The sequence below is a fragment of the Coturnix japonica genome, chromosome 3 (assembly GCF_001577835.2).
Source record: "Coturnix japonica isolate 7356 chromosome 3, Coturnix japonica 2.1, whole genome shotgun sequence".
Classification (NCBI taxonomy): domain Eukaryota; kingdom Metazoa; phylum Chordata; class Aves; order Galliformes; family Phasianidae; genus Coturnix; species Coturnix japonica.
The window spans coordinates 2,594,668-2,614,746 of NC_029518.1; the positions used below are offsets into that span (position 1 = coordinate 2,594,668).

Below are 20,079 nucleotides of genomic sequence, written 5' to 3' on the forward strand. Positions count from 1 at the left end.
TTCTCTTTTCCTCCTCAGCTGTTTTTATTTCAAACAGCCTCTTGCAGATGGGCCGATCGCTTTAAGCACGCGAGGTTTGTAGCCACGAAACTGTGAAGTCTCCAGAAACAAGAAACCAGTGAAATGTAAAAAAAGATACATTGGGTTCGATCAAAGACAAAGTATTTTTGCAGAAAAACAAAACTCTTGCTAACCTTGCTGTGAAGGTTCTGGGTGCTGCTGGGTGGCGGCCTCTCCGCTGTCCTCAGCTGAGCAAAGCCAAGGCAGCATTGCCCTGCTGGCCCTTCCTCCAGCTCCCAGCCAGGCTCTGAACTGCTCCCCACATGGAGACATAGGGTATAAGTAGAGGGGCTGCTCACTGAGCGATGGGGAAGCCCTCCAGTTAGTGCCTCATCTCCAGGACAACCTTTCACATTGGTCACTGCTAGCTTGCATGGAGCCACGCTAACAGACATGCACAGGAAACATGCACAGAAAGACACGGAGGAGCTAGGAGGCTACAAGGTTATATGCAACTGGAAGGAACAGAGATTTCAATTAGCAGGATGTGAAACCTCCATCAAAGGCAGCCACTTACTGTGCTGGTTTCCTCTGCAGTGCTCAAACCACCACCTGGCACAGTGTAGAGAGAGGATGAACAGCAGAGTAATTGACAAGTGGGCCCAGCAAAGTGTACTCGTTACAGGTGCTCTTGAAGGGTTAGAGCTCACTTCATTTCCACAGCCTGCAGCAAACCTGACTGCTTCAAGCTCTTCTCACAGGATGGGGATTGTGGAGCAGCCTCGAGTGGTGCATTTTGTTCTCCTTTGAGTCCCAGGGTCTCTGCCCAAAGGCTTTCTGCCTCCGAGTCAATTAAGAGAAGGTGCAAAATACCAGAGAAATGGCACATCCTAGCAATTATGATAAACAAAGTATATAGCCAACTACTTTAAAAGCAGACTTAGAAATGCCACTGGCTTGCTTCTTTATAAGCACATTCCCAGGGAGAATGTCAGGTCACATAACTCATCTGTTATCCTTTACACAGAGGATCTCAACTAGGCAGCAACCATCATAAGAATACCAACATGTATTATGGTAGAAAACAAATATAAAAGAAAAAAATGCAGCATCGCTCTTACACATGCACAAAAAAAGGCCAGTTAGAACTTCAAAGATTACTGGTCTGTAAATAGCAGTGCCAATGCACTGGGGAGCTGCACTCCTCTTTAGTGACAGCCCCACTTACTCCCACAGAGGCAGTGATGTTACAGGCCTTTCCTGTGCTGCACCGTGCATTCATTTAGAGTGTGCTCTTTGCATTTTATTTCCCTCGGTGCCTTAAAAATACCAAGATTTGCAGTAGTGTAAGAACAGCCTTTCAATCTCGCCTCATACACAGCATTTCAGTCTAGCTGATAGGGAGTGTTGGAAGAAAATTGCTGTATATGAGTGAAGAACCCCCCTCCCATATTTCTCTATCATTCACAGCTAGCTTGTTGCATTTACAGCTAGCCATTTTAACTATATCTAAATGTTTATCTGCAAGGTGGCTGAATTAGTTGGTATTTAATTCTTGTGGTGCAAACACATGACGGCTGGGTGCTCTCATTTGCCTGTATGCACAGAACAAAAGATGCTGTATTCAATTGCATGGCAATTGTCCACAGCTACCTCTGAGATATCCTATGTGCCACACAAAGCCTGAATTTCACATGCTTAAGCAGCATTCTCTATTGCTTTATAGGAAAGGAAGAAGGGAAGGAGTTTTTGTTTTCTTCCTAAATCTCATCTACAGTTGTACAGCTAAAGCTTGAAGATTAATAATAAAAGTGCATATGTGACAATGCAGAAATAAATGCTGTTCCACGTTAAACATAAAGCAAGAAGCAAATTTATTTTTTCTCTTAATTAACCAGGCTTTCATCTCAACTGCTCTGATCTGTAAATAAAGCTGCTTTCAAATCAGCCAAGGAATTAGGCAATAAAGCAAAACAAACTAAACCAAAATACTCCAACCCAAGAGCCTCCTAACATGAGCTAGCTAATTATGTTTGCCATTTCCTATTCAAGGAGGACTTCAACAGAACTTCCTAATTGGAACGGGTTAAAAGCAACAGGACTCTGTTGGCAGCCTCAGGGTGAGCACCACCAGCCACTATATGCTCCCAAGCACTGTCAAGGACCAAAGGGCATCTGCAGGTATTCTGAAAGGGAAGATAAGTGGAAGGGAGGACGGACAGACAGATGGAAGTGGGAGAAGAAAGAATGAACGACTGACCCCTACCACTAATATTACATCCTCCTGCAGCTATGCTTCCCCTCTGAGGATTTGCTTTCCAAGCTCTTTATTGAAATTGTTCAGGTCCTTAACTGATCTCCTGGGGGGTAAGTCGGGAGGGGGAGTAGGGTGGGTGGTTGAAAAGCCTTAAGCTAATTAAGCATGGCTGAGACATGCTTGATGAGATGGGAAAAACACGAGGCTTTTGAAGGGGTGAAAAACCTCCGACCATCTGGTAGTGGCATTGCAGGGAGAAGAAAGAGGAAGGACAAAGGGGCAGCTCTCTGGGCGAGGAGCTACAGGACTCCTTTAATTACTGGGTCATTGAGACCATTACTGCTCCCAGTGCCTGCAAAATAAGCTTGGGAGGCTCAGCAAAAATAACAGCTCTTAGCAAGAAAAGCATCTGCAAGAAAGTGAATCGGAGCAGCTCTCCCCAAGATAGGTCTGCTAATTAGAAATGATAGGTAATGGACAGGAGTAGTGAGGCCCTCAGATCTGAACGAGCCTGTTTCCAGTAACCTCCCTGCCTCTCCTCTCCGATCTGCTGTTCTCCAAGGCCCTGCAGATGGTGCTCTGTTTAAATTAATACCACCCTGCCAGCCAGAAGGAAGCTTCTGTTGTACTTGGCAGTCCAGGTGAACAGCCTGCGTTTAGGCTTCAGAATGAATGCCCCAGGTGTTTCATCAATATGGCAAGCAGATTATGTGTTCCAGCCTCTTCAGGCCTGGGTAAAGCTCATCTGTGTTTTCCCATCTCCGAGACCGGCTATAGAAAATCACAGCGTTCATCAGAGGGCAAACTTTGCACACCGGAGCAATATCTGAGCCATCTTTGTGCTAAACGGCTTTGTCAGCCATGAGCAGCGAAAGTGCTGGTGTGATCCAAACGAGGAGCCTCCCCCCGACTTCTCCGCTCAGATGAGCTGGATGCGGCTGTGGCTGACTACAGGTGCAGGCCAGCAAAAAGCAAGCTGCTCGTGACACCAGAAGCTGTGGCCAAACTCGTGCAAAAAAGCAGCACTTCGCTAACTCCTGCTTTGGGATGTGCCTACGTGCGGCTGATTTCCTTTCCTCCCACACACAGATTCTCCTTCAATTATTTTGGCCGTGTGCTGTGAACCAGTCAGATTCGCAAGCTGCACAAGAGCACGCTATATCCATCCTTGGATGGCAGGTCTCATTAAAAAGAAGGAAGCGTTACCAGGGATCTGATGCATTGCGCTGCATCCTGCATCCACAGGATCAGATATAAAACCCAGCCCCTGACTACCTGCAGCCATTCAATATCCTGCAGCGGTTTTGATACGGACAAATGGCATTAACCCTATTCTTCGGCCAAATCTCAACGTACATTTTTCTCCTCTAGGTTCTCCCTGAAAGTTCACTTGGAAAGAGCTGCTGTGTCTAAAACTGTCACATTTTTTATTCAGTACTGTTAAACATTGGCTGCATTTAATGCCAGAGGGAAGAGTTTCAGATGCTGTGATCTCTGTATATATCAGTTTCTAAGATAACTTCAGTTCCTTCAGATAGGTACCGGATATATACGTACTTATCGTCTGCTTTTCATGCTCACTTACTTCAAGAGCCAGCTGGATCTGCAAGCAGAACTGCATCCAGAAAATCTATTTCCCTCCACATCATATGTAATGCTGGAAGCAGGCACGATTACAAATATCCTTTAAGGTCTTTTTCCTTTTTCATTCCTTTTGGTTTTCATCAAGCTTTGCCAGAGTTGCAGGGCCAAGAGATCCAAAACCAAGCTCAAAAAACCCTGAATGTTTGGATGCTTACTGGAGAAGTGGCTCTGCTCCAGTTGGCCCCAATGCTGCCAAGCACTGCAGTACTGCCACACGGTCACAGAGCCACCCATCCAGTGTGGGCTCAGGTCTGGATGTGCAAATGAATTTGTGATGAGATGAGCATTAACAAAACAAACAGTTGCATAAAAATGACCACAACAGCTGCACTTGCTACGTACTGTGCAGTTATTGCTTTGGAAGAAGGGGAAATGAGATAAACAAAGCCAGTTTTGAGGATGCTGGTACTTCAGGAGCAGAGATGGACTTAGTACATTTTCTCACACAGGAAGAACTGTAAAAATCTGCTGTCCCAAGGAGGAGGCCCCAGAACATGAGAGCACACCTCTGATCTCTTTCAGACACGTAGTTTTATAGAACAGTACAACCATCAGAGATAAGTCACAGATCTGGAAATAAACCCATGTCTGAGTCCCACCCCATGCTGGAAGGAGCCAACGGCCAGCCCTCATGTCCTAGAGATCCCTGCATGGGCAGCTGTGTGGGAACACCCCTTTCACTCTTCTCATGCTCCAGGGCCCACTGCCAACAAAAACACACAACTTACTAGCCCTTTTAAAGCACAGGAAGGAGCGATGTGGCTGGTGTACACCCAAAAGAGCAAGCCTTGCTTGGTTTTCTGCCATCTCTGGACTGGCTGGATCTTAGGCTGATGGAGGTGCCACACTTGGGTACCTACACCCCAGGGAGGGAGAGATGCTAAAACATGCCTTACCGACTGCCTCCCTGCTTAGTCTGCAAGCTTTCCTGCTAATCTTCCCTGCTGCCTGGACAGCTGGAAGAATCAGCCAATTTAATTTCCTTGAATCGAGCTGCTGGAGTTAGGTACCGATTTTTCAGCACAGTGACATCTTACTTTGAAGTGCCTGAGGTATCTCCATTTGTGCCCATTTGATGTTTTCGTGCTACATTTCAGGCTGACAGACCACACAAACACACCCAGAGAGTGTGTTTTAACTGATGAAATACCTTGTAACCACGATAGGATTTAGACACAAACCGGGGCGCTCAATTTTCTCCAGCCATTGAGACAGCGACTTTGCCAGGCTGACCCTCTAACTATATATACCGCTGTTAGATGTAACCAGGGGGCACTGAGAAAAGATTATTGACTTTTTCCTCCTCGGAATCCAGAACGTGGTTTAACTGATTTTCAGTCCAGGTGAGAACAGTATAGCCTGTAAGCGACTGCTGATTTCCTCGACAGAGAAGATGCTGAACATGTAAATACGCCATCTTCCAATGGCTGTCAAGTAAATGAAGGTATTGAGTGTTTTTTGATGGGATGCTGTAAATGAAGAAAGGAGTTTTTGGCCTCTGTGGTACCAATGATTACAGGCAGAGCTATGCCTTTCACACTAGTGATGGAGAAAAAACACACAAATAAGGCTGCAAAACCACAAAACGAATTGCCGGTGCCCATAGACTGGCTACAGCTACAGTCCTAAATGCATCATCCAGAACAACTCTGCTGTATCTGTTTAATTGCAGATTAAGACACAGTTGTACACATAGCACACAAGAAAGGACTTTCAGAGCTCATGGAAGAGCCTAGAAAGTCCCAAAGAGCTGCAGTTCTGCACCAGTGTTAGGATAACACAACAGCATGATTAGTACATAGGTGCAGCCACAGAGATGGAGGAGGTGAGATTAAATGCAAGCTTCCTCCCTGGCAGACAACTCACTGTGACCAGAAACAGGCCCAGCTTGGGGCCAACACTGTGGGCTGGGTACACTAGCAGTGACCTCACACATTTGTCTGGCAGTAAAATGTGATGAAAGCCAACTGAGTGCAGGAAAACTATTCCAGATGGCAAAATCTGCTTGAGAACACTCACCTGCCATCTGCATTAGGAAAAGGTGAGGGCACAGAAAAGCCGCTGCCAGGAAGCTATGGCTCACAGGCAGATAAAAGGAGGAGAATATCTATAGGTATGAGGAAAGGATAATGCTTTGAAGATCTGAATGAGACCAGGTGGGGTTTTTCCTGCTCAGGATCTGTAATGGTGAGAGGCAGATTTACTCTCAGCTGGGGTCATGCCCCATTCTCTACATTCTCCACTGAACAACTTGGAGACATTTCTTCCCTCTGCTTGAGCGTCTCATGCCCTCCTTGTGCACACCAGACTTCCTCTCCATGCACCAGGAGCAAGGGCACCCGAGAAGCCACAGCATAACAGCAAGGCCAACACTATGGGGCTGAGCAGGGGAGAAACCAGAACAGAGCTGAACCAGAAAGATGGCATCAGGGCAGACCTGTTAGCATGAACAATGGCTAAATGGCACCATTCTGATAGGAGAACACAGTAAACTGCTCACCCACACTGCTGGGCACAGCTGCAGTGACAAAGTTCCTAACAGAGAAGGGAAAAATACACCCACACCCACCAAGTAAATCTGTCTCTGCTGTCTGAAGTGTGTGTGCCACTTGCACGTATGAAAGAGCTATAATACAGTGCAACAACCTGGGCAGAACAGCGTGTTGTGCATGATGTACCCTACCCTAGGCAAGCTTTATTAAAGGAGGGGAATCCAAAATGAATCATACTGAGAAGGTTTGATGGATCTACTCTAATTTAAAACTGAAAGTCTTACTGTTGCAAATGGGAATGAAGCCCACTGCTCAAACAGAAACCTCGGGAGCTGTGCAGTATGCTGAAAACAATGGTGCCATTTCTCTGAAGGTGCTAAACCTGATTTCCAGATACATTATTAACTACGATGCCATCTGTAAAACTGCAGCCTTTGGTCAGCAAGCTCTCTTTTTTCAATTATGCTATAGGAAGAAGTTTCTCGGATGTCAAAATCTCTCCCTCTATTCCTTTCCTTGCTACTTGATATGATTTGAAAGATATGTGTTTCATTTGCATAAGGTACCTCTGCTTCTCAGGGGATTTGAATTAGAACCAAAGACTGGTAGACTTGAACACCGCATGAAATATGAATTCCATTATCTTTCCAGTTTTCATGCGCTAAAAGGGCATTATCAGCATCTTAAAGCTCTTTAAGCCTTGTAGCTCAGAAGTACAAAACATATAACATCATGTAATAAGATTGTAAACATATGAGGACTTTGAATGACTTCATAGCATCTGCTTTTCAGTGGGATTTTATGGCTTTATATTATTTTGGCGTTCCTACCACTGGAAAATAAAAATGTAAATGGCACTTTAAAATACATCATTAAAAATGTTAAATTTAATGCATTAAAATTATGCATTAAAATTAATGCATAATTAAAAAATCCCTCTTCTCCAGCTTCTCAGAGGATTTAATCTTTTTTTATTTTCTGTATGTAGAAGAGTTCTAAAAAGTATTATTAGATTTAAAGGTGAATGTGTTTCAGTGCAGTACTGTAACGTGAGTTAATTAAACTAAACAAAAGCCACATTGTCAACACTTCCAAAGGGAACAAAGAGATTATATTTTTAAATGAAACAAAAAATGACAATTCATAATAACATCTCTATTCTGATTACTGAAAATGACACAAAGAAAGCAATGAGATACACGCAATAAACCTTAAACACTATCACTGTGAAAGCAGTCCGTTTTCTTGTATTTTTTCTATTCTTTTACCTTTTTGCCTTATACTCCACCATCAAACCTGATAACATAAATGACTGTGACGGCAGGTGAAATGCTTAAGCTGAGAATTCCTTACATTTCCCACTTTCTCTTAGAAGAGAATGCAGAAAAAAATATATCGTTTGTCACTGAAAGAGATGAAAAATAATTAAAACTTAGAATTGATCTTGCACCACCTGTTCTTTACATACACTCAGGATAGAATCTGATATATGGAGAGTAATGAAAAGAAACAGATTCCTTCTGTGGCAGGAAAAAAAAAAAAAGACTTCTTTCCCCCCAAGGAGATTGAAATCAATATCTGGAGCAGACTGCTGACAGTGTAATAACCACCCCATCCTGCTCGTGCATGGTGTTGCTCAGCTCAACCCACACAGCACCCTTGGGGAAGGTTTGCGGGGGTCTGCACCCTCCACGAGGAGGGAAGGAGCATCGTTTTGGGCACTGTGCACTGCCTGATGTGGTACGACTCTTCTGCTGCACCAGGTGGTCTTCAGAAAATAAAAATCACAGCACCTCCGCACTCCTACTGGTGCACACCACTGGTCATGACAGCCTGCAAGCGAGATTTCTTCCTGATAAGATTGCTGGTCCTCCATCCTCACAGAATGGCCTGAGTCGGAAGGGACCTTAAAGCCTCCCCAGCACCAACCCCTGACATAGGATGGCTGCCCCTCACCAGCTCAGGCTGCCCAGGGCCCTGTCCTCTCAAGTCCTGGAAGGCTGCAATGAGGTCTCCCAGCAGCCTTCTCATTTGCTGAACAAGCCTAGCTCCCTCAGCCTTTTATTTTTCACAGGAGAGGTGCTCCAGCCCTCTGATCATCTTTGTACCCATCTCTGGACCTGCTTCAACAACTCCACATCCCCCTTCTTCTGGGGGCCCCAGGCCTGGACACAGCAGTCCAATGGGGCCTCATAAGGGTAGAGTAAAGGGGACAATCCCCTCCTTCTCCCTGCTGCCACCCCTCTGTTGATGCAGAACAAGATGCAGTTGGCCTTCTGGGCTGCATCAGTGAAGCACCTGCTGAGAACACCTAACCTTTACCAATACGAGGGCCTGGAAACCTCTCAGTATGGCACTGACAAAGCCACCACAGATATAACCATAGGCCAAAAAGCACTCCTCATCCACAAGCTGCATCTTCCAAGAGGGCACAGAAAATGCTCACACACAGCTCACTCGAGGCACATCAGCCTTACCTCTGCTCAGCGGCTTTCAAACAAAACTACCCCAAATCCCACAACCACAGAAAATATTTTACATGCATTCAATAAAATCTACATACTGTCTTGAACTTGAAAAAAACTATTGCATTCCTCCCTTATCAACAGTAAGCTTTTGCTAGCCTAAAAGGTTTATTTTCCCTGTCCTTTGCAATGTCTACTTGGCATAAAAATAACCTGAATATACTTTTTGCCATTCTGAAAGCACTGTAGCTGTGGCTGAAGTGCTTTTCACTGGAGTTACAGATGGAACTGCCCTTGGACCAATACAGATGGACCACAGAAGGCTGATAAGCTGAATGTGGGTGCCAGAGCTCCCCGTTTGGTTGACATTTCAATTGCAAAGCTCACCTGAGTTCTGTGAAATTCTCCAGAAAATAAAGACCTTTAAAGGGAGACTTCTTAAACTTGAGAGCACTTGATTGAAGGCACTTTTGTGTTTTTCTAGTCATAATCTGTTTACTGAATGTTTCCAACTAATTCCAGCAACACTCTTTGCAACAGTCCCTCTCTTTAGCTCAGCTTTGGACGTCTGAGTTTAAATACCAGTTTCCAAGTTCCTGTTTCCATAGAACAGCCAGTATTTCTCTGCAAAAGGCCCAGAAGTGCACCTTTATTTTTCCCTGCCAAATATCAATACATGTTGGAAACATATTTTTTAACTACATTCCAAATTTATGGCAAGACTACTCTGCAACAGCCCATAAAATGTCATCCGATCCATTCAGTATAGGTCGTTATCAAAGACCAAACATGCTGTATTTGAATCAGGATACTTTACTCCTATTCTGGGATGGAGGAATTGAATAAAAGGAGTTGGAGCCTCTGAACTAGCTCTTCAGAAGCCACAATGCTCCCACATGCATTTGTTTGCTTTTCTTCCCAAACAAAAAGAAAACATCTCTTTTAAGGATGTATACAGAAGATTTGTTAAATCTCTTCTTCTCCCTAAGATGTTTGATCCATCTCCACTTGAAACTGAGAAGAAGCTCAGTTAAAAAAAAATGCAGTTACAATTGCCAAATGTCAGATTTGTCAGGAAAGATCTTCTTCCAGAAGTACCTTGTTTCTCTGTAACTACAATGTCACACCAGAGAAAGTCATTCTTTTGACAGTATTTACAACTGTACCAACACATGAACAAATCATAAATGCCTGAGAATGAAACTGCAAAAAATGAAGAGCTCTTTTGGAACATTTAAATCTCTCCAAGATTATGCTTTAAAATCATCTGTTTTGCTATGGTAGAGATGGATAAATGCCCTTAAAACCCAGTTTAGTAAAGAGTGGATGACATGACAACTACAAAGTAACATCTGCTCTCATAATGAAGACTGTTGAGTAAAACTGGGTTCAGCTACGATGGAAATAAAGCAGAATTCAAACTTAAAGTAAATAGACAGCGACCAAAAGTCTGGCGTCACAGGAAATCATACACATTGCCAATGATTTAAAAGAAATAAATCCCTCCAGTCCATTCACAAACCTCCTTTAACATCACATATATACATATATAAAGATGATGGTTATTATAGTTCTTTAAACATGGCATTCAAACAGGCCAGGATGCAACCACAGAGAAAGACCAATTGAACAGGCTGGGTCTTGCTTGTAAGCTAAATCCTGGGATGCTTCAGTACCCCTTCTGTAGGTGGGTTTGTTACAGTAGTTTGTTCCTTGATAGTACTTGAGCAAGAACCCGTTCCTGCACTTCTGGACTTGTCCAGAGGAAAACAAACATATTCTTTTCCCATAGAGACTGCCACCCAGCCACAGGTTCAACAGAGGTACCACTGTACCACAACAGCCATCATGAAGAAGTGGCAGAATAACTCCATCCCTTTCCTTTTGCCCACCAACTCTTACACAGCTCCAGTGATCAGAATGAAGCCGTCAAGACTCTTGAAACCAGGAGCTGTGCTTTGTGCTGAGAACACAGTGACAGGTAAAATCAGTGGAGAAAAATACCAAGTCAAGTTCAAATAATGTTTGAAACAGAATGATAAGGCAAAACACTTCAGCCTAATCACAGGAGAAGAGTAAACAGAACATTAATGGCTGTTTTTGTTCATATTCCAGTGTTCTGATGGAAAACCTGTCCTCCAAAGAGTTAAGCAGCTTCAGCAGATGATGAGTGAGAGAAACCATCACATCCAATGACTTTATGTAGGGAGATAGAAAGAGGTCAGAAACAAAAATGATGGAGGTGACAGCAGGCTTAGAGTAGGAAATGCCTACGTATTCACTCATGCTGTACACCACCCTGTAGAAAAACTGATCTGTTTGAAACTGAATGAATGGTCATTACAACATAACAAGACTATTTCTATGCATACGCATAAAGGGGCAGCCAAATGGCATATTAAAAACATGTACACCTCTCTTGTCAGAAAATAGGTCAGTGATCACCACTTACCCTGCTTTTTAATAAAGGGATTTGAGAATATTCCCTAATCATATAACAAACACAGATTTTCGTTATTATTCTGTGAACTAGAATGGGTGCATTAAAGCAGTTGGAAAATAATATAAAAAAACTGGCATCTTTGCTTGTCTTTTTTTTTCCTTCTTTTTTTCCTCAGGTGTTCCCTAATAACACATAACTTCAAGTTGCAGTAGGAAAAAGGGAATAATTGGCACACGCTGTATTTTATTACTGATCTTGGAAAAAGCCACACCAGGTTTTTATGAAATACACAGTGCTTCGCATTGTTACATTCTTCAGGGTAATCTGGCTTTTTTCATACTTCTGGCAATAGGAAAGAGTGGTGAAATTGCAAAGACTTTGATTCTCCAGTCCTCTGGGCTCCCGGCGCCCCAGAACAGGATTCAAGCCTCCTTGGTAATACACCCTATGAAGCTGTGAGGCCACACCAGCTATACATAAAGAACACTGCAGAACTAAAATCCCCGACAATACATGTCAGCTGTTATTAAAATGAGCACAATTAGATTGGAGGCGTATCTACAGCTTGTGAAAAATGACACACACCTCTAAACCATCAAGAAACAGACTTTTTTTTTTCAAGGCAAACCTTCCAAGGATAACTGACAAAAAAAAACCTAGCTGGTTTCAAAGCCCCTACCAGTAACTAAGCAGAAATTCAGCTTCAGTTTGGAAAAGGGACTTTGAACTTTGTTGGTCATTTAGTGGCTCCCACAGCTCCAGTGCTGGAGACAGCACAGGTCACAGATGGCTCCCATTTATCCAGTGGCTACTAGTGAGGCAGAGAGAGGGGAGAGGCAGTTCTGTGCCACCCCTCACAATGGGGTTTAGCTTGGTAACACAAAAAGCAAACATCAGCTGTAGAACAGAGAGATCAGGTAGCTGAAAGTCCAGTAGCCGCTACATGCAGTGAGGCACATAGGTCTAATACGGATCAAAACCATCATTGTGACACTTACGATCCAGTTTTATGACTGGATTTCTATTTAATGGGAACTGCAGTCCCACTTTAGCTCTTTTCGAAGTGCTCTCAGACAAAAAATGCTGTTTTATTGTACATCAAATGCACTGTGGATGCTGCTGGAAAACAATTTAACTGAATTAGTTCATGCAGAAGCACTTGGGTTACATGAAATAGTGTTACATATTACATCTCTGGTTTATGCCCCATAATCTCTTCCCATTAAAAAGAGACTCTCCTTGGGGAACATGTACCATTCTACCAGTTTGAATTGCAGCTGGTTTTCTGTTTTTTTTTTTCCAACTCTTTTCCAGATCCATTTTGCATCACAATGGACTTTAAAATCTACCATGGCTGAGTATGTGCCCACTGGCATGGGTAGCATCTAACACTACCAGCTCTGAAGGTACCCTACACATTTATATACCCATAAGAAAAAAGGACTTGCAAGAAAAACTCTTAATTTCCTTTCTCAAAATAGGAAAGAGCATCAATTTATTTTCCCTGATCCCAGGACAGTACGCTCAGAAAAACCTAAAGGAAGTATCTATACCGTTACTTAAAAGTGGTATTATCCTGCACACAGACTCAACACAACATCTCCTCTTACTACAGAGTTTAAACCAAGGAGTCTTTCTATGAAATTCAGTAAGCTCTGGATCAGACAAATCCTGTTCAGGAGCAATATCTGAGTCCACATATAGGAACATGTTCCATAGTGTCTGGAAAGAACCTTTTACTTACTTAGCACTTGAGCCTTTTAAATCAGGGGTAGGAAAAGGAAACATGCCAAGAACAACCCTTTTCTGACATTACCTTCTTTTCTTTAATGTTGCATATTTTAATGCTAGGTAGAACAGATGGTGAAATACAAGCTCTCCACCGAGAACTAAATGACAGTATGTAGCTGTAGGGGACAGTAAAGTATTAAAGAGAAGGAAATGCACAAATAATGAAAGTACATTTTGTCCAACTTGCTTTTGACGAGACATAAAATAAAATGTAAATAATTTCTATTAGGAGGAAATTAACATAATGACTTTGGTATTTGCAATCAGAGTGAACTTGTATTATATAACCCGGGTTTGTAATTGAAGTACAGCAACACCATTTACCTGGATCTGAAGTAAGAATTATATGAATTCTGTTTTCACCATCAGAAATGCAACACAAAACCAATACTATTAGCATGACTGATAATAAAGAAATGTGATTAGTCTCAGCTTGGATAGGCCATAAAAAAAAGCAGCAGAAGTGTTCCTCAGCTGTACATGAACAAAGAGGTTCTATTAACCTGAGTTTGCAGTGAAGAAAAGTGTCAATAAAACTAACACAGGTTTGCAATTAAGTTGGTGTCAATGTGGCTAGGAAAAGAAGTTCATAATTAGGACAACAGTATTAGTATTGACTTGAATTTTCACTAAAAATCATGTCTGGGTTTTAATTTGAAACTGTAAAATTCATCTCCATGCTTTACAGAAGGCGACTGTATAATTATCAACCCACAGTTACTTTACAATTAGAATTACTCCCATAATGTGTTCTTTTTTAATATAACCCTGTGTGTGTTATAAATGGGCTACCAGAAGAGTATCCAACACAGAAAATTAAACTTCCAAGTTTCTTTACAAAAGCATTAGTAAGGATTTAAGTACTTTACCCTCAGAAAAAAAATGTCTGCTTCAGCAAGACCTTGTACTCCTGCTCCAAATATTGGTTTCCTTATTAGAATTACTAGTTTTAGTTAATTACTAGCTACATCTCTATTAATGGTCTCACAAATCATCTTGTGCCCATTTATTGTAAATACTCTCGATGCTTCTAGTGAACATGATCAAGAGAGTACTTAAATGGACATAAACTGGTTGTTTAATCAGCCTTGGGCGCATTAATACAGAAAGCTAACAACTTTAGGAAGTGTGCTTAAAGTCACTCTGGAATCTGAGTATGCACTTTCTTGCACATACTTTCCTATGTGAGTGCAAGTCCAACACACCAATGCAACACACAAAGATACGGAAGAAATGTCTTTGTACATATATATATATATATATATACATGTAAAGAAATCTCTTTTATGTGCTATTTCCATGTTTTTTTCACAACAGAAAGGAAAACGTGAGCATAATTCTCTATCCCATTCTGTTTTACTAGTAGACTTACCTTTTTCTTCTTCTTGTACTCCTCCTCCTTCTTTTTCTTTTTCCTCCATGCTGGGAATCAAAGGTTTCTCATCTTCTGTTGTGTCTTCTTGGTTCAACAATAGCTCTGAATAAATTTGATAAAAAGATGAACACTGAGGCTTTTCAGAAGTGACACTGTATAAAAGGATTAACAGACACTGGAGAGATTATCATTAAAAACACTGGAAAAGGATCTTTCCCCCCCCCTTCAAGGAGTACAGACACAATAACTGCCTCAGAGAAATGCGGGGGGCTGTAGTAGAGCAAGCAAGGCCTTGATCCTCCAACATGCTGAGTCTTCTGGGATTTAGTACAAAAAGCCCCACGTGCTTAACTTCCTGTTATGGGCCTTTACCAGGACTCATCACCAGAGACACACGTACCCAAGAGTTTTGTTGGACTGGGGACAGAGAGTGCAGTGCTCAAAATGTACAGGACTCAAGTGCTTGACATGAGGAACAGGAAACACTGTTTGCATTTCTTTTTCTGAATGTGGCAGACAATAACAACTCAGCCTTTCTCACAGAGAAAGCTACCCACAGCTACTGCCCTGCTCTGGGTTTGTCCAGTCTGGAGAAGAGAAGGCTCAGGGGAGACTTCATTGCTGTCTACAACAACAAGGAAGAAGGTTGTGGCAAACTGGGAGTTGGCCTCTGCTCCCATGTAGCATGATAGGATGAGAGGGGATGGCCTGACATTGTGCTAGGAGAAGTTCAGGTTGGATGTTAGGAACAATTCCTTCTCCCACAGAGCAGTGATGCAGTGGCACAGCTGCACAGGAGTGGTGGGGTCACCGTCCATAGAGGTGTCCCAGAGCCTTGGGGATGTGGCACTGAGGGCTGTGGGCAGTGGGCACGGTGGGGTCCTGGGGATGGGTATAGGATAGATGATCCCAGTGGTCCTTTTCCAATCTTAATGATTGTATGATTCTGTAAGACCATTTAGTTCCACAGTTTTGCTTTAGTAGATATGGAGAAAGAAAGGGAATTTAAACATTATTGATAGTATCTGTGCATAAATAGCATTATGCATATGCAGTACCTTCTATTTCCATGCAGGAGCTTTGGGAATCTGCCCCAGTTTTCATCTCCTCCTCTACAGCAGCCTCCTGTTGTCCTGTTAACATGACAAATTGAAAATGACATCAGCACGAGGGCTGTGCACATGCAGTACAGGTTCAGCAGGCACAGCACGAATCTAACAGGCAGCATGGTACTCTTCAGCCACATACTGCTTTCTTCTATTAAATGAACAACATTAGAATTATTTTATATGTGAAAAGACCACTTACTAAGCTTCAAGCGTTAAGTATGTTAAATGCCTGGTCAAAACTGATCCTGAATCAATTTTTTTTCCCCTCTTTCATAGCTCAGCCTCAGCAAACTATTTCTCACAGGAGCTGTTGCAGAGCACCCGTGCTTGACAGTCGGCTTATCAGAAGGAACAGAATAATCCCACAGGCTTATAGAACAACAATGATGGGGAAAAAGAAAGAAACAAAGAAAGAAAAGGAAGAGATAATAACAGTGATGCTATGCACTCTGGATCAATGTGGTTACAAACCCATGCATTTGGAGATGTGTGTCTTTGCCAGCAGTGCCAGAGATTGTTGCATGTGCCCTGTCTGGCATAGAAACACTGCTAGCTGGCAGCATTTTGCTAAAGCAACAGAGATTAGGCTGAAACCCAGTGGAGGCTGTAAGTGGAAGAACCAAGGTTCCCAATTGGTTTATTACCTGTATTGTCAAGAATTTTGTGAGACAACTTTACCTTGGGCTTGATCTTGCTCACACCCCATAGGATGTGCTGGGTCACTCTCCCTTGTGGCTTTAGAGTCTTTCAGGGAGTCTGAGGAAACAGCAAACACACAAACACATGTACTTCAGTGATTTTAAGCTGGAAAAGTCTACTTCTTTTCCCAGACACTGACAGTCCTTAGGTGTGAGATTTGTACTTGGCATTCTGATACTCAGACAGCACTTCTAGCTGTGTAACCACAGCCTTGTACGCCGTAAACACGTTCTCATGGGTCTCAATCATTCAAATTGATTTCTGAACCTGTCCACTTACTGAGTAGCTTCTGGTCTGCAGAAAATAATAAATAAATAAATGTTGTTGAAAATGAGAAGTGCGACCAAGACTTCTATGAACTGAGTGTCACGAAGACACTGTAAGAAACAAAATGAACCACCTACTTGATAGATAGACTTCATTTCAGAACAATGCCAGTGCTTTTCAAGGTTGGATTTCCACAAGCTTGACAAACATTAAGTCTTAAATCCCAGTGCAAATCCCAGCCTCACTGCACCAGATGCCAGAATTCCCAAGGTCATTGCTGTGGCCAAAACTCTTTTTGATTCTGGGGAGCCCAACAGAATGAACCGTCCAATGCCAAACCGTAAACCAGTGGCACAGTGAGCTTTAAATCAGACATCATAAATCCAATCCCTGTACTGTCTTTGGTCTTCATAAACACAGCACATTATTCCTGTTGTGTCAAACAGCATTGTATGACAAAACAGCCTCTCCTTAATGATCTACAAAGTGCAAAGATCTATAGCATATAACAGTAAATTACATGAGCATGTTATGGCTCTATTTCTAGATGGTCTCTTTCTATAATGAGCAGAGAGAATCTTACAGTACATAGACACCAAAGGATGCCCTGGTAAAACTCTGTTCCTGAAACTTGCCAAGAAAAATCTCCAATGGGTAAGTGGAAAAGCTGGGTTGTTAACATCTGATCCAAATTTAATAATCTGTAGAAGAGGTATGCACTGAAAGTGTGTGCCTTTAATTAACTGCAAATAATCCCCCAAGGCAAATATTTAATTACCTGCACAGCTTCTTACCTCTTTCATGGCATGACAATAAGTTTATAAATCCAAGTTTGAAAGCAGAACATCTCACTGATGTACAATTTGCTAAAATTTGCCCTTTTTTCACCCTACTGTGGACTTAAAATGCTCCTCATTGCTATCATCTGTGCTGGACTTTCATACTAGGATGGCCCACTGTGCTCTGAGTCGCAAGGGACTACCGTACCAGCCTGAATCAGAGCAAGAATAAATTAGAATCTCATCAAATTGCAAGCTTAATCAAAAAATGAGTTGAAGGACCTCTTGGTTTTCAATGGAAATGGCACTAAAAATCTCTAGGGAATTTGTCAACCTCTAAAACAAACTTTAAACCCATTGACATTCTGGCTTTGCTGATGTCTCTGACAAAATCTTCAGGATAACTAGGAAGTCAAGGTCTGTAGCAATTCTGAATATGGGGCTACAGACACTATAATCCTTGTGCATCATTTATTCGAATGTTTGTATATGGTAGTATGCTGACAAAGCTGGAATCAGATGTCTTCTGTCTTAAGCACCCCTGTCAGGGCCCTCCCAATAGCCAAAAGTGATAACCAAGTGTGATATTACCTGCTTTGGGTGGGAGGGATGCACAGCTGACTGTCCCACAAGGTCCTTAAAACTATCTCATCTTACATTGATTGCACAGTACTTCATGCTGCCAGACCTGTGCCTTTAACCTCAATCCACAGGTGCCACCTTTTCTCCCAGAATGAGGAATGGCTCCAATTTCATGCAAAAATCAATCCGCAGCATCAGAGGAACAATTACACGCCTTGGTCAATAATAACAAATGGAGCTTAAGGAGCCCTGTGCTTCACTGATATATGCTCCCCAACACACTGTTGTTTGTCATGAAGCACCATGTAGCTTATGGCAAACCATACTCACTAAGCAGCACGGAAAGCACCCTGCATTTCCAGACTGCAGCACTGTACTCAGCCAGAGACCACCTGTGCCATTGGACACATTTTCAAACGTTACCCCAGCTGGCTGCATGCATTTTATTCTTAGAAGGTTGTAAGTTTGCGTTCAGCTTTCATGTTGGATTTAAACAGTATTCTTATTGTTCCGGAGTTCGAGAAAGCAATTTAGTTGCACGGGATTCCAAATTACTCCAGGCAATGTTCATTTTGCCCATGTTACTTTTCTGTCAAGCATGCTCCTGAAAAGAACAGAACAGGAGCAGAAGTTGCTGCCTTGCTGAAATGGAGCCTCCTGTTCCTGCCTCAGCAACAGATATCGGCTCTTCCATTAGCGTGTAGATTCCAAGCATCGAGATCTTTAAGGTCCAGATCGTTTCAAAGATTTCTTCTTTTCAAATGCTAACACTGGATCAAAGATTCAAACCCAAAGGCCCAAAGATGGATTTACTTCTAGGATTTATAAGAATAAAGCAAGGTGAAGGAAGAAACCCAGATTTATGAAGGAAAACTCAACCAGGCACGAGTGAAAACATAGAACTAAATGAGCAGGTAAATAAAAGCTGCTCCCAAATTGGACATGAAACAGGAATGCAGCATCCATTTCAGTTGGCAAGCAGTGGTGGGAATCCCACTAATGCTGATCACATACAACTTTCTGTCTCCAAGACTTCAGTAGGGTAGAGGTATTCCTCCGGAACAGCTGGTCCTCTGTGCTGACTTAGCCCTTTAGAGCCATACAGAACTGGGCATAAGCCAGAATGATAGTCCTAAATGATTCCAGGTCTGCATATGCTCTGGACATCTCCCCAGCCTTCATCCATCACTAAGTGCCTGGGGAACTAACTCTGATTTTTAAACAGCATAAAGTAATGTCAGTTGTCTCCTAACACAGCTACTCATCTGTCAAGTTGTAGAAGGGAATCCAAGTCAGAATATGATTTCACAACAAGGTACGCTTAGTTCTTTTGATAACAGATACTGGGCACCATTTGCTTTGGGTAATGACACATTAGAGCTGTAAGGTTTAGTATACTGCCAGGCAGGACTGAAAGCAATCGGTGTTCCTCATACGACACTGTAGCGTGGTTCCTAATGTCATCATTGCTCACGCATGAACAGATCGAACATGACATTTAGTGACATAAATGAATCAAAGATTAGCCACTTTCATTGACTGCACATGAAGTACCAGAGTGCTTGTTTTAAAAGTGAGCACGTGACTCTCTGATTTCATCAAAGCCATGTTTATGCAGTGGCAGTGTCCACATAAGAAGTGCGCATGCTGCCCCAGCCTGCTCTGCTCCCCTCTCTTGTATACAAACAGCTGCACTGTGGGGTTGTGTGGCTAAAACAGACCTGGGAATTAACCCCAACCTTTAAAAACCAATGGAGAACATATCTGGGCTTGAAGTGGGTCAGATTCTCATCACATCTATTACTCACCGTCCAATATACCAACTGTATGTTGAATACAACTCCAAGAAAATGGTGTAGCTTGCAATAGACTAGCAATCCTATCCTTCCTGCCAATAATCAGATGCTATTTTGCCTAAAAACTGTAAAACCCAATGCTTTTCCTTGTCATTCATAGTTTGTATTTTTTACTGTACAAAGCAACACTGCTCAAAGAAAATCTCGCAAATGCTCAGAAGAGGAAAAACGGTAAGATCTGAATGTTAAACGGTTTTAATGATCTCTTAAAATTCACTTCCCCAGCTACTCTCTGTACAGCTTATTTACTGAGTCGTTTCTAATGTGCAACACACCTGGGTCCTGCGCACAGCGTAGATAAATCACCACATTTTTAGGGA

The 20,079-nt window shown here is 42.5% G+C and overlaps 1 protein-coding gene across 3 annotated transcripts in view; it reads right to left on the reverse strand.

Annotated features, from left to right (window-relative positions):
- Positions 1–20,079, reverse strand: part of MACROD2 (mono-ADP ribosylhydrolase 2) — a 786,342-nt gene that overhangs the window by 25,388 nt on the left and 740,875 nt on the right. For all 3 annotated transcript variants that reach the window (XM_015856727.2, XM_015856726.2, XM_015856725.2), the window contains 3 exons: positions 16,255–16,332; positions 15,526–15,600; positions 14,465–14,569 (listed from right to left, as the gene is read on the reverse strand). In XM_015856727.2, coding sequence (XP_015712213.1) covers positions 14,465–14,569; positions 15,526–15,600; positions 16,255–16,332 — 258 coding nt within the window. The remainder of the gene's footprint in view (positions 1–14,464; positions 14,570–15,525; positions 15,601–16,254; positions 16,333–20,079) is intronic.